This window comes from Phalaenopsis equestris, unplaced genomic scaffold, assembly GCF_001263595.1.
Source record: "Phalaenopsis equestris unplaced genomic scaffold, ASM126359v1 Scaffold000174, whole genome shotgun sequence".
Classification (NCBI taxonomy): Eukaryota; Viridiplantae; Streptophyta; class Magnoliopsida; order Asparagales; family Orchidaceae; genus Phalaenopsis; species Phalaenopsis equestris.
This window is the reverse complement of record NW_018164616.1, coordinates 294,475-309,063: the sequence shown is the minus strand read 5'-3', so window position 1 is coordinate 309,063 and position 14,589 is coordinate 294,475. Positions and strand designations below refer to the sequence as shown.

The following is a 14,589-nucleotide window of genomic DNA, read 5'->3' as shown; positions in this document are numbered from 1 at the left end:
AAGAGCTCATAAGTCTAAGATCTCATCATGAACCTCTCAAATCCGCCAAAAGAAAAACAAACAAAAAGAAACAAGGAAAAAAATACTTACAAACATCGTAAAAACCCAAATAATCAATATCAAATATACAATAAATAAAATAAACATGAACTATATAAAAAAAACAAGTAAAAATTGATAAAAGAAGTAAATAATTACAGTTTAGTGTATGATGATGTCTCAAATAACTCAGTATATCAACCAAAGAATCTATCACTATAAGACGACAACAACTAACAAGTCATTCAGAAGAACTCATAAAGTCAATTTTCTCATCATGATCACTACACCACAAGACACAACACCATAACCACCCAACCCACAGCATAGGCACCACAACCCACAGAACAACCACCACTGCCAAAAGCACAGTCATAACAACCCACAGCCACCGCACCACAACCACTCAAGCACACCTCCACACACATCCCACAGCCACCACACCACAAAACACACCAAACCCACCCAACCCACAACCATCACACCACAACCATCCACCACACACATCACACAGCCACCACACCACAAAACACAGTACCACAACCACCCAACCCAAAGTCACCATACCACAACCACCCAACCACACATTCACACACAGCACAACCACCACAGCCCACAGCACAACCATTAGTTTTGAGTGCCCTGTATGTAATTTGCATAAATATTTGTCATCTACAAATCAAGCACCCTATTTCATCTATTTTTCACATTCTCACTCAAGCATCAAAGGTGGTGATAAAACTCCATCCCATATTGTCATTTTAAGCAATTACACGCAGGCTCGTTCCTATCTACAAATAAAGCACCCTCTCTCATCCATTTTTCAAATTCTTGTTCAAACATCAAATCCATAATTTGAATTGAGGCTATTACATACAAGACACCCACAACAAGGTTATGTAAAAATCAAGCACCCTATTTCATCCATTTGGCAAATTCTCACTCAAATATCAAACGTAGTGATAAAACCTCATCCCATTAGGGCTGTCAAAACGGCTCGTTGTTCATGAACAGCCCGTGTTCGGCTCGTTTTGGCTCAAAATACTACTCACCAATTATATATATATATATACATATATATATATTGAAGAGTGGTATTTTTAAAAAATTTAATTGAGGTATTCTTAAAAAATTTAATTGACTACAAGGCTATAAAGATTTATAATCAATTAAAACAATTAATTAAGAAAATAGAATGAAAATTATTAAATTAAACGCAAATGATGTTTTAATATAAACAATAATTTTTAAATCTTGCTCAAACCCTTAACATCTTATGGCTACGTGATTTTGGTTGCCAAAACGAATCTTTGTTCGTGAACAGCTCGTGTTCGGCTCGTTAAGCAAACGAGTCGAACATGAACACACTTTTTGAGCTCGAAATATAAACGAGCTTAAAACGAGCTGAGCCTGAGCTCACTCGTGTTCGGCTCATTACACCCCTAATCGAGTCAGTCCTCCAGCAGCTTCCTCCATTGGTCGAACATGTTGCACTCTGCTAGAGAGGGTCGTTTTTGTCCTTGTCTAGTTTCCTTTTCTGAGTTGTTATTATTGTTTATATGTTATAATATAAACAACAATTTTTAAATCTTGCCTCAACCCTTAACATCTTATGGCTACAAGATTAGGGTTTTTAAAACAACTCTTTATACGTGAACAACTCGTGTTCAGCTCACTAAGCAAACGAGCCGATCACGAAGACACTTTTTTTACCTCTAAAGTCAAACGTGTCGAACACAAGCTGGGACTCGCTCACACCCCTACATTTCATATTTTTCATTTGAGGCAACTACATACAGGCAGTCGAAACGTTGCTATCTAAAAATTAAGCACCCTCCATCCAATTTTCAGATTCTCGCTCAAACAAAAAAATAAAAACTATAGAGGGGACCCGAAGCAATCTTATGTACAAATCAAGCACCATATTCCATCAATTCTCCAAATTCCAACTCAAAAAATCAGTGGAGATAAAAACATCATTCCACATTTTTCAATTTTTATTTATTTGCAAGATTCAATTCGCATATCGCAAATCGCAAGTGAGAAATTAGAAAGTTAAAAATCGCAAATATCACAAACATCTCACAATAAACTTCAAATCAGAAAGCCAAAAATCACAAAAAGAAAGTCATTTCATAAAAAATGAGCACAGGAATTACATACAGAACAGAGCAACCAGAGATCGAAGGAAATAGGAAGACGAGAAAGGCAACAACCAAAGAGAGGCGCGTGAGAGGCTCAGCCAAAGCGTGAGAGAGACGCGTGAGAGGCTTGAGACAAGCGCGAGAGAGAGGTACTCAGGGTTTGCGAGAGCGATTGAGAGAGACAGAGAAACGCCTAGGGCAGATGAGACACGAGAGAGGGAGTCACGGGGTCAGGAGGGGCGGCGGAGTAATACATACTCGAAGAAACGCAGGCTACGTGGTCAATCCTATAGCCGCGTTTAACACGAATTATTAACAAATTATTAGGATAAGTTACAGCACAGTAGTAACCAAACGCTTTTGTCGACATTTTCAAAACGCAATACAACAAATAAACTGTCACAAACGGACCCTTAATATAGGAAGGCTTTGCAAAGCCACAACTCGAGCTCTAGGGCAATGGAAACAAAATCGCGAGCTTAGTAGGGGAGGAGATCGCGCTGGGGAAGAGTGACTCATGCAGAGGGGAATCAGGCGGTGCGAGGCTAGGGTCGAACAAGCCAGTGCGAGAAAGAAGAAGAGATTCGGAGACTTGAGTCACAGTAAAGGGAATCAATCGCAACAAAAGGGAATCGATCAAAGCAGAGGGGCATTTGAGTGGAGTGATCTTACATATAGGTTAGAGCAAAGAGGGGATCACGCGAAGGTTATGGCAAAGGAGGATCGATCGGGGCAGATAAGATTAGTTGTGATTCCTGTGTTGTGAGGGATGAGGGTTGCAGAACTTCTGTGTGAGTTCTTCAGCGTGCAATAAGGAAAGAAGATCGGATCATGGGATTTGCAGGGAGTTTGGCATTAGCGAAGGCTTTTGGCAACGGCAGAGAGGAGCAGTGGCGGATGGCTTGTTCATGAGTGCGAGAATCAAGACAGAAAGGAGTGAACAAAAGAGGAATTCAGTCTAGGGCTACAAGGGAGGCGTTTGAGTAGAGTTCTTCAAACGGGAAGAATAGGAGGGTTGGTTCTGATCGTGACAGAGAAATTTGGGATTTCTACTTGGCATAGACAAAGAACAGAAAGTGCTGCTTGTTGCGATATAAGATGAACGAACAAGATTTCTTGCATGAACAGAGAAAAGAAACGACTAAAAAAGAACAAATGACTTCCGATTTAGTTGAACGGGCTACGAATAGGAGAAGATAAATGAAGAGGAAGGTAGATGGCAAGAGGAGAACGCTTCGTTCTGCTATGGTTTCAAATCAACCAAGTGAAAAGGGGAACAATAGGAAAACAGTGCGAATGAATGGGAAAGGGATTCATTCCTCTATTTGTAACTAATTTGGGAGAGCGGGACCAATTAAGCATTCCACCGGGCTCTCTTAGGAGGGAAGAGGTTAACAATTAAGTAATTAATTAATTTAATTAATTATATTATAGTATATTATTGATTTTTATCTCTCTTTTTTTCATTTCCCGTCTTCTTCCTTTTTCTTTTTTTAATCATATATTCAACAGGTGGACGATCGAATGCTAGAAAAGAAAAATTCGGATTGGGGAAGAAAAGTAAAGCTGTGAATAAGACAAGCAGTATGAGCAGGATTATAGGGAAGAAAAAAACAAAAGTTCGGTTCTTACACAATCATCCTCCTTAAGTTCAATCTTCGGATTGGGGAAGAAAAGTAAAGCTGTGAATAAAACAAGCAATATGAGCAGGATTATAGGGAAGAAAAAACAAAAGTTTCGGTTCTTACACAATCATCCTCCTTAAGTTCAATTCATGAAAATTAATAAATTTAGATAAGAAATAAACAATATAAACTTTTGTTTTGAGTAATGTTGTTTTCCTCGAGTAAGTTTATTGATTGATAGTCAATTATTTAGCTAGGCGTAGAAGCATGGAACGAAATGTAAATCTTTTAAATATGGTGGAACAAGTTTCAACCACTTTTGATAGTTGTCATATGTGATATAGACATTATAATTTTCATGGCATAGCATATATTTGTGCAAGACATGTTAAACTCCTATAATATGGCATGATGCTTCCCAAATACAATCTAAATAGTTATTACCTTCTTTTTGCCATTGAAAGAATCAACTAACTTACCTTTCAAAGCAATCAAGCTTATTTTGGTGAAGTTTCAGAATACGTTTCTATAAGAAAGAAAACTAATTGTTTCTATAAGAAGAATAACTAATTGTTTTCTGTTGATTGTTCAGGTGATTAAAATAATAAAAAAGTTGTTAAGATTTGTATTTGTTTTTGGTTCTCTTTATACTTTCTCAATACAATACATGTCATCCTAGATTTTTTCATTTTAAGTTTGACTTCCACCAATCCAGTTGTCAACTTCTTGGCCAAAAACTTTTCATGGCAGCTCCCGCCGTCACGTTCTAGGATGATCATTCATATAAATTTCCGACACACTTGCTAAGCAAGGCTGACTGCAGTGTTGGTGAAGGAATAAATGGCCAGGAGGCTATATTATATACTAAAGGACCTGCCAGCCTAATAGGAAGTAAATCCTTAATGACTATGATAGTATCTTGAAAATTAGAATGAAAAAAGAGTAGAAAATTGAAGTTTTTATGATTAAACTATATTCCCTTCTTTTGTGTTAAAAAAGAAGCAAAAATTTGTACAGACTATAGACATGGGTTTTTTTTCTTATTTTACAGGCATGGGTGAAAAAACAACATCCAAATCAATAAATAAATATGAAAACCAGTATTTAATTCTAGAATCCATAATTAGCTACAAAACAAAAATGGAGTGATGTTGTCTACGTAAACCTAGATTGTTACCAAAGGGAAGTAATTCTCCACATATTGTTGAACTATTATCGATGGAAAAATGATGACCACGGAATCAAAATTATTTCAATATATATTACTCAAAAACTAGATATTACTGATAGGATAAAAAGAAATTCAGGTATCCCAGAGAAAAGAAAGAAAAGCATCCTGTCAAATATGCAATATTATGAAGTAAAAATAGTTCGTCCATATTTGGAATCAATTCTTAATAATGGCACAAGTATTAAACTATCTAACAAGCATAAATAAGACTGCATTAAATTTAGCACACAATTTTTTTATTTGAACAGAAGTATAGCCCCAATGAATAAAAGATAGCGCATAAAAAAATGAATAGATGTGTAGCAGAATGATACCATGCCGTTCAAAATGATTGTCGTTGTTTAAAACACCTTCAGCAATAACCACTCCGCTGGTGAACCAATAGAACAGAAACCGTATCAATGTAGATCCAAAAATAGGCAGCACTTGCAGAACATAGAATACAGAGCCAATACAAAGATCAAGAATGATTCCAATCTCGAGCAAACAAAAAAACAGAAGTCAAAGTGAACATTGACAAATCCATCTATTACGCACATGTAATATATTAGCATTCGTAGCAACACTTCAAAACACAATAGTTACTGGGACATGTCACGTTTAAATATCATCAAAATCAAGTATTAGCATGCTAGAAGTTCTATTACTGTACATGGTATTATAACAGAATGAATAAAAATCCTTTTTTCATCTTTTGCGCTATCCAGCAAGATAGACTACAAAGCAATGCATTAGGTAACATTGATATGTCTGTTGAATTATTAACAAAACAAAGAGAAAATTAGAAGGCACTCGTGAATGTTCAAACTGAAGGATCATGCATAGAGGTTAATACAAACAATGAAAGCAATTGTACTAACCACTCCAAATTGTTCATGAAACACTGCCGTCCATTAACTCCCTCGATCAATAACAGCCAACACCCTCAACAATTACAAAAATGGAAGAGGATGAAAGCTGCACAAACGGGGCATCGACATCCATTACCATTTATAGGTATACAAATCCAATTTTCAGATTAAAGGTTATTATTTCTCTATAATGAGGACCTTCAACCTTTACAAACGTAAACAGTACTTTTTTCTACTTACCCGCAGGTAATCGCTTGTCAAACATCTCATCTTTTACAGTAAGATGTGGCCTCTTAATAAGCATGTTAAAGTACTGAAAATTTTTTTCTTCATTCCCACATGCAGCATCAGTTCAATTACAAACAATAGAAAGAGCTGCAACTAGGAAAATTGCCGATTCAAAGAATATAGATGAAGTTAAAAACCAAAAAAGGTGGATATGGAAAGAAAGCGGCAGTCTAGGGCTAAAAGTACTTGGCTAGGGAAGGAAATAAAGGTTTTAAGAAATAGTTTGAACATTTGCAGGAAAACTGAACCAGAATGCTCTAACCAAGCCAAGTTAGACATTAGCACAATTCAAGGCAGCAGGGAGGATTTAGCCACAGAGAAATCAGGAGTGGCATGGCAAGTCCGTGTAAATACCGTTTCAACCAGGCACTCAGCTTGAGATAAATGTCGCATCTAACACCACATTTATTTAGACTACCAAAGCAAGTTGGGCTGTGATCATGACATGTCATTGTTAGGAAAAAACTTAGCTTTCTAATACAGGGAATATACAAAGTGGCAACAAAAAGAATGTGAACTGCAAGAATAGAATATTTATGTGTTCCAAATAAATAATAGCCTAGTTACTTAAGACAGGAGGGATTGAGAAACTACATTAAAGCTAAAAAACTGAGTTGTTCACCTCCATACTTGCTCAGCTCGGTGATTTGGTTGCATGTATCGACAACAACAAATAAGGCCACATTCAAATCAAGGCTAATTCACTTCGGACACTGTCGAATCTATCCAAATGACACCCATTCCTAAAAAAAACTGCGAGCATGTTCAAAGTATCAAATATACCTAAGAAGAACTATTTTGTGATCAAAACAAACAATCATGGTGACAACAATGAATTGTATGCGCAACGCAACGCACATGATTTGGATTTGAATCTCTCCACGGCCATCAAAATTATTCAAATGAGTTTCGTTCATAAATTAGAGTGCATGGGCACGTCCGGAATATCGTTATTGCCTACAAAAAAAGACCATCTATGACAAAAAATAACCAAGCACAATAAAATGATAGAGATAGGATTTGAAATCACGTAAATAGACTTGAAATACTACGAAGGCTGTCAAAATTGTCCGAAATAGTCCCCGTTTGAGAAACGGACTGCAATAATACTTTTGCAATGCCAAATTTACTTAGAAAGGATGCTCATTTTTGTTTGGTCATTTGCATATGAGAGATAGAAATACCCTAATGGCGCATGTGTGTGTGTGTGTGTGTGATATATGGGGAATTTTCCTAATGGCGCATGTGTGTGTGTGTGTGTGTGTGTGAAATACACTAATGAAGCATGTGTGTGTGTGTGTGTGTGTGTGTGTGTGTGATATATGGGGAATTTTTTATTGTTTCTGATTTCAGATAATGGCCACTAAAATATTTTCCCTTCTGATAGCTGTATCCAATAACGAGAAGGTGCTCGGACTGTAACTCCTCTGAGATGGTGACCGTCCCCCAAGGATCGAGTGGCACTCCGACTGCATTTCGATCCCCAAGAGATATTTATCCTAACCCAACTCCTTCGCAACCTTTCCAACCATTCCCCTCGCCTCTACAGTCCAATGACATCCCCCCCTATGTTGTTTCGCGGTTCACCGCCCTGCCCCTCCGCTGTCCCTCACTGTCTCAGCTACCTGTTTTGCTATTTTCGCAATCCCGTAACTCCACCTTTGCTATCGCAGCTTGCCAATCCTTCCTCTTGTTGTTCCACCCCCGTCTTGCCATCCAACATCACCACCGCAACCCCACAAGCCCTTCCACTTGTTGTCACATTGTTGTCCAGCCATCCCACGCTTGCTTCCACCGTCAAACAACCACCCAAAACCTCTTCCATGTTCCAAACGCCACCCAACCATCCCAATCATCTACCAACACTTCTGAACCCCCCTAATGGCCACCACCACCAACTTAAATCCACCCAAGTGTGAGTTTTGCATCATATTTGTTATAATTCTCCTTTCAATGTATGACTTGTAACCATTTATTTGCTTTTGAGTAATAATATTTTTCCCTATTAAGTTTTGGATAACTTTGGTATAATTCGGCACCAGAGCTAGCCTAAACCCTAATCGTATCCTAAGATTTCCTAGCATCAGTCATACCCATCCACCATAATTTTTTTTTCATATTCCAAAACCATTGCCAAACTTTAACCTAACCCTAACTTTCCCCAACTGATTTTTAAAATCTACAACCCTAAATCAAATTTTTACACTTTTTACTTCCCAACTCTAAACTCTGATCACGCCACCAAGGGAATACATGCCCTAGCTTACCCGAAAAGACATACAGCGAGAGATCCACCGACTTCAGTGAAGATTGGCGGATATTGAGGATGCACTCCGGAGGGACATACCCTCAATGGTGACCGAAAAAGCTAATGACGAAAAAGTGATGAGAATTTTGATCCCTTCCATATGGAGGATTTCAGTGATGAAGAAGGGAGGCCACAAAACTTGGGAATCAAGTATCAGAAAAGACCGAGAGAGGAAGCCACATATGGAAAATGAGAAAACTTGAAGATGAAGAAAGAGATATAGCATGAGTTCCTACCAACTCTACCAACTCACTATAGACGAAAACTTTAGAAGACCATAGCTTCAAAAAGAGTGAAAACATATCACTGAGGCCGGTGATCAGGGAAGAAGAATAGTGCACACCGAGAGGCGTTTGGACTGTGTGATTTTGCATGTGGGTTAACGCAAAAGGTTTTCGGTTCTTCTGTGCAACTGTCTTGTTGTATGAAGAAGAAAGCAGGGGTTGCAGTACATAGAAGTTGATTAGATTTTGTGACTATATGGAGGAGAAGGCACGGGTGAGAGCGGAGAGGGTCACCGATGAAGCAGAAAAGGAGTTGTCCGTCATGTAAGTTGTTGGAGAGGCGTAGTAGCGAAGGATTGCTACTTCGGGGACGCGGGACAGAGAAATTTGAACACAAGGCTTGGTAAGGAAGAAGAATGACGAGGAAGTAAAGGTAAGTGGCTTGCGGTTTTGTTGTGTAAGTTTCATACGTTGAAGATTTGAGTGAACAGAAGAGAAGAAGAAGAGGAACGAAGTGTCTTTACGACTTGTTTGACATAAAACAAATGAAGAAGATTCTTCCTGCATAAACGGAGAAAGAAAAAAGAGGGATAAAAAAAAGAAAATGAAGAGGCAACTTTAAGTTTTTTTTTTTTTTTTTTTTTTTTTTTTGTGAAGAGATGGGTTTTGAATAAGGAAGGAAAACTAGAGGCTTTAGAATAGCACGGGAAGAAAGAGAGTGTTTCGTGCGAAATGAGAGAACGTGAGTCATTGTTATTTCAATATAGATGACCCGCAAACAAATAATAGGATGAGAGCAGGAGGAGTCCTTAATATTAATTAAATTTAATTAAATCTAATTAATAATATTAATTTTTATTATTACTATTATTATTATTATTATTGTTATTATTATGTGTCTTATAATTGATATATTGAGGCAAGCATTGTCAACTCAGACCAACTTTGCATGCAAAGATTCTATGCAAACATGTTAAATATATGGGTTATATTTTTATAGAATTTGGCTTAGATCTTTAGTTAAATGCATGTTTTTTACTAGCTTTTAAGGATCTTTGATATTTCTTTTTTGTGCTATGAAAATTATATCCAGTTTTGGAACCATTTGTGGTTATTGTGTGGGCAGGGAGTCATGCTTGGGCCCTCCCACACATTATATTTGTATCTTTCTTTCTAGTTAATATATTAGCCTTTTTGGGCTTTCTAATCCTACTATCTTAAATCTTGTTTCTCCTTCGGTTTATCTTAAATCCTGGGTTAAGGCATCTGGTTGAAGATTTACGGGATTTAGAGAAGTTGAGTCGTGCGAAGGAGAGAAGGAGCGAGGGGGGAAGGCGAAGGTAACCTTGCTCGATGGCTTTGGGTAGGGGTGAACGGAAGAAGGAGAAAGTGCACTTCGCGATGTCGTAATTCCATCTTGGCTAGCACTATGTGGTTATATCACAAGGCTTTGGTCAAAAGGCCAATCGGGAGAGAAAGAAGGGAGATCGAATCGGCAAAGTTCAGTGGCTACAGGAGGAGGCGAGGGGTTGTTTGTGCCCTAGAGAAAAAAAAATTCAAATCTTACATATTTTAGGAGTCGAAGAAGTTGCTCGTTCATTCAAATGGAATGAGAGGGAGAGCAAGAGACAGGGGAAGGAGAAAGAAGAAGAAGATATGGAGGAAGTCAACGCTTGCGTACATAGGAGACAACTTCAAGCCCTAGCCGATCGATCGAGGAGGAATGAAGGTGATTGAGCGACTTCAACTCTGTGCTAGCATATAGAGGAAGAGGAACGGCTCTATGTGAAGGTGCGAGCAGAGAAGGAGCGGATCCAACGTTGTGCTTGCATGCTCGCTGTGTTTTGGTGTGTTGAACCCTAGTTGAAGGAGATCGAAGGAAGAAGATGATTGAAGTGTGTGCGGAGTTGGAGCCAAGCCACGCTCAAAGAAAGGGGAGCTCAATCCCCTATCAGATGAGAAGAAGCTCATGTTTTGCGGTAAAAAAGGGACCTTGCGTATAATATATACAAATGTGAGTTACGAGGTTTATTTTAAGCTTTAATTATATAAATTTAATTAAAATTTATGAATTTAAATCAGATATTAAAGGCAGAAGATTAGAGGCTATATCAATTAGAACTAAAAGGGGGAAAGAAGAATCTTATGTAAAGAAACAAACCAAACATTTCAAGGTCAGGAATAGCGTATTTATTTATACGTGTTATTTTAAATATATCCTTAGATATATTTAAGTCTTTATTTTAGGATGGGATTTTCATAGTCATACAGGTGATAGTTAAGTAAAGTGAAGGAATAAATATTTCAAAAACTTTTAAGTAGATGAGTAATTATTTCTTTGTATATATTAAATTAATGTGTTATTTAATTAAGTTGCATTGTTGTTTCATAAAATGCTTTCATAATCAAAGGCATGTGTTGAACTAAATAAATTTTGAAATGAATGATGTGAACATGAAAAGGGAGAAAGGTGATTTCATTGACCTTAAATGGAAGTAATTAAAAGAAATAAAATGTAAAGTCTTATGTCATACAGTTTTATCCCAAGAAGGTACTGACAGGGGTGCGATATCTACTTCAAAATAAAGAAAGTGGTAAAACTGTACATTTGGGTGCAAATTTTTTAAGGCACCTATGTGTATAATTTTGAGAATATCTTCGAATATGACGGTAATTCTGATATGATTCTTAAAGAAGTTAAAAAGAGCAAGTACTTAAATTGAAACATGAGTGGATAAATTTATAGTAAAACTTTATAGTTTATAGAGTAATGAATTATATTTTCTTTTGTTCATCATGCAAAATATTTGCATATGAATTTAATGCATATGAAGATTATAATTGTTCACTAATTCAAGAACTTAACGTTGACTTTAATAGTTTATTTAAAAAAAAAGAAACATTGTAGACCAATATGTCTAGTTGAAGAGACTTAGATTACAGGAGTACTGCAGCTGATATGTATCATATTATTATGTGATTGTAGTTTCTTTTTGTATTGTTTTCTTCAGGATAATGATATATATTTATATGCTAGTTTGAGATGTTATTTACAGACTATGTTATTATTCCAAGATGTTTCGATTTTATGTTTATTGTACCTTGTGGATTCTTAGTAACTCTTTTATATATTGGAAGTTTCTAAAAACTTGTGGATATTTATTTAAATGTTAATAACGTCCTACCACAATTACTAAATTGGTTAATTATAAGCTATCAGGTCGGTTCGTGACAAAAGTGGTATCAAAATAATTTAGATTATCATGTTAAAAAAGAGTTGGAGGGTTAATTAAATTAATTCATAAGTAATATTGATCAAGGGTTAAATTATGAGTAAAATCTTTCCCATGCTCTTTCATAAATATGAACAATTAAGGGGAGAAAATGTGGTAGAAATTTATGCACCTCATCAGACTACTATGACTATCAATGCTTTTGCGAAGATGATTACTGCATTGACTCGCATGATTAAGAACTCTCAAACTAGGGTTAATTCTAGTGGGGGAGGCCCGATAAACAAGTATATGAAGCTATTTCAGGATATGAGGCCAACTCTCTTTCCTGGAGGAAGTCTGGCAACTGCTAATAATTGGGTGCTAAAAGTGGAGAAGACCTTAGATTGATTGTCATGTCAAGCCAGCCACATGATACAGTGGGACGAGTTTGTGAGAATTTCTAGAAACCAATTCGTAGCACTGTTAACTAGGAGACAAGTTCAAGGCAAATTGACACGAGAGCTTACCGTGAACGCATATTATAGTTGCTATAGTACCGCGAAAATATACGTAGAGAGAGGCATTGCAAAAACCCTGTTTTCCTTTCCTATGTTTTCTATCCTATTATCATTCATTATTTTTTAATCATTTTCTACATATGTTTTGTATTGGAGTTTGAAATTCAAGTTTTGGTTCATATTTCTGTCAGGAAAGTCACCGACATTTGTTTCTCCCTTCAAAGGTTGTATCTGAGGGTTTGGGAGGTGCCCCAGCCATATCTCTCTTCCAACGTGGCTTTTATCTTCCCTAATCATTTCCACATCCTCCTCACATTAACCACAACCTAATTCAGCTAAATCACTAGACATAAAGAGCCTATAGAGGCGATCAGTAGTAGCATCAAAGAATTTCCCAAAAAATGGATAAATTCAGCCAAGAAAAAATATCCAAACTGGAGTGATATGAGGATATCTCGATGCATCTAAATGAGAGCACCACCTTAACATAGCATCAAGTAGTCTTTCCATAATAGAACCGTTGTGAAAATGGCTTAAAGTAATCTACTTCAACAAATAATATGATAATAATATGGTGAGGATTAAAAAGCACAATCGAGTATTCTCCAACAAAATGCATTTGACATGAGTGTCCACAAACTCTTAAGACCGGGATGTTCTTTTAAGAACTTACCCACAATAGATGTCATGACTCGGTCTGTGTCTTTGAATTAACCAAGACGTAAACAGACGGTTGAATGGTGAAAATTTGTTTTTTATAATACTAATTATATTGCTAACAATTTAATATTCATTCATTCATGAAATAGCAACAAAAGAAAGTAATTTAATTGAAAAAAAAAATTTACCTTTCTAGTTACAGATCACTACTTCTAAGCACGTTAGCTCCCCTAATATTGATTTTATTTAAAAGTTTCCAAATAAAAAAATATTAAAATAACATAATAAGTTATCTAAAGATAACTTGGGAGAAATCACATTTCTAAACTACAATAACAAGAAAAAGAAAATAATATGGATGATAATCTTTTATATTTCATTATATAAAACCATATAATTATCTAATGTATGTATTCTTGACATTTACATAATAAAAATAATCTAAACTTTTGATACGCAATAACTTTAACTTTACTTTCCAAAATTTTAGTATTTAACTTTACTTTTAGTTCATATAATTAACATTCGCATTTGTCTTAGGATTATCATCAAAACATAGTCTAACACACATATGATCAATATTATCTCGTCTACACAGCGGTTTGTTTAATAATTTAACACACATATGATCAATATTATCTCGTCTACACAGCGGTTTGTGTCTAATTTACGCAAATTTCTAGAGTAGAAAGATGTATACTCGCTCTCAACTGATACTCTTCAGTCGCACGGCAGTTAGCAATTTAAATATCACTATTGTTTAGGATGAGAAAAAGGGGATACGCTGGCGTACCATGTCTGTAACATGAGAGTAAACTCTTCTTTCATTCACATACAAGCATCCATGTATAGAAAACTTTCATTTCATTTTTCAAGACATACATTACTATCATATGAAACAATTTATATTTCACTACCAAAAAAATGCAACTCTACTTGAATCTATGGTCATAAAATAATCAAATGTAAGCACTTTTATTATAGTTCTAAAGTTCAAGTAATAATCTGACATAAACATGCAATAAACTAACATATACATCTCTACTAAACTATGAGAGTCATGCAATAATTTGATATCTTTCTAAAATAAAATAAGATGCAACTAATAAGACAAAGATATTCAACATGCAAACTTCATGATTAACCATATGAAGAATCATATCTAATTTAATTTCATTGATATACGACATAATAGTGAAAAATTGTAAACTATAACTGAAAAGCATGATTACTCACCTAAGGCTTTTCACCATTTTACTCTCATCGATCCTCCAATTTAATAATTTAAAATTGTCAAAACCTGGTATCATTTAGTAAAACTTACTATTCACATTTTTCAATCTAAACTGACATTAATTTAACAATTCAAAATAACTTAAATAAATAGCAACATCAATAATACACCAATAACACAAAAATATTGATTGAGGTGCTTTTGAGATATTGTTGTTTAAACAGCAAAATCAACTCAAAAGCACCACCATAA

The 14,589-nt window shown here is 35.9% G+C and overlaps 1 protein-coding gene across 1 annotated transcript in view; it reads right to left on the bottom strand.

Moving 5' to 3' along the window:
* LOC110022177 (sodium/hydrogen exchanger 7-like) overlaps positions 1-14,589 on the bottom strand; it is a 120,183-nt gene that overhangs the window by 28,525 nt on the left and 77,069 nt on the right. Inside the window, exon 11 of the mRNA XM_020720992.1 lies at positions 5,354-5,409. Coding sequence (XP_020576651.1) covers positions 5,354-5,409 — 56 coding nt within the window. The remainder of the gene's footprint in view (positions 1-5,353; positions 5,410-14,589) is intronic.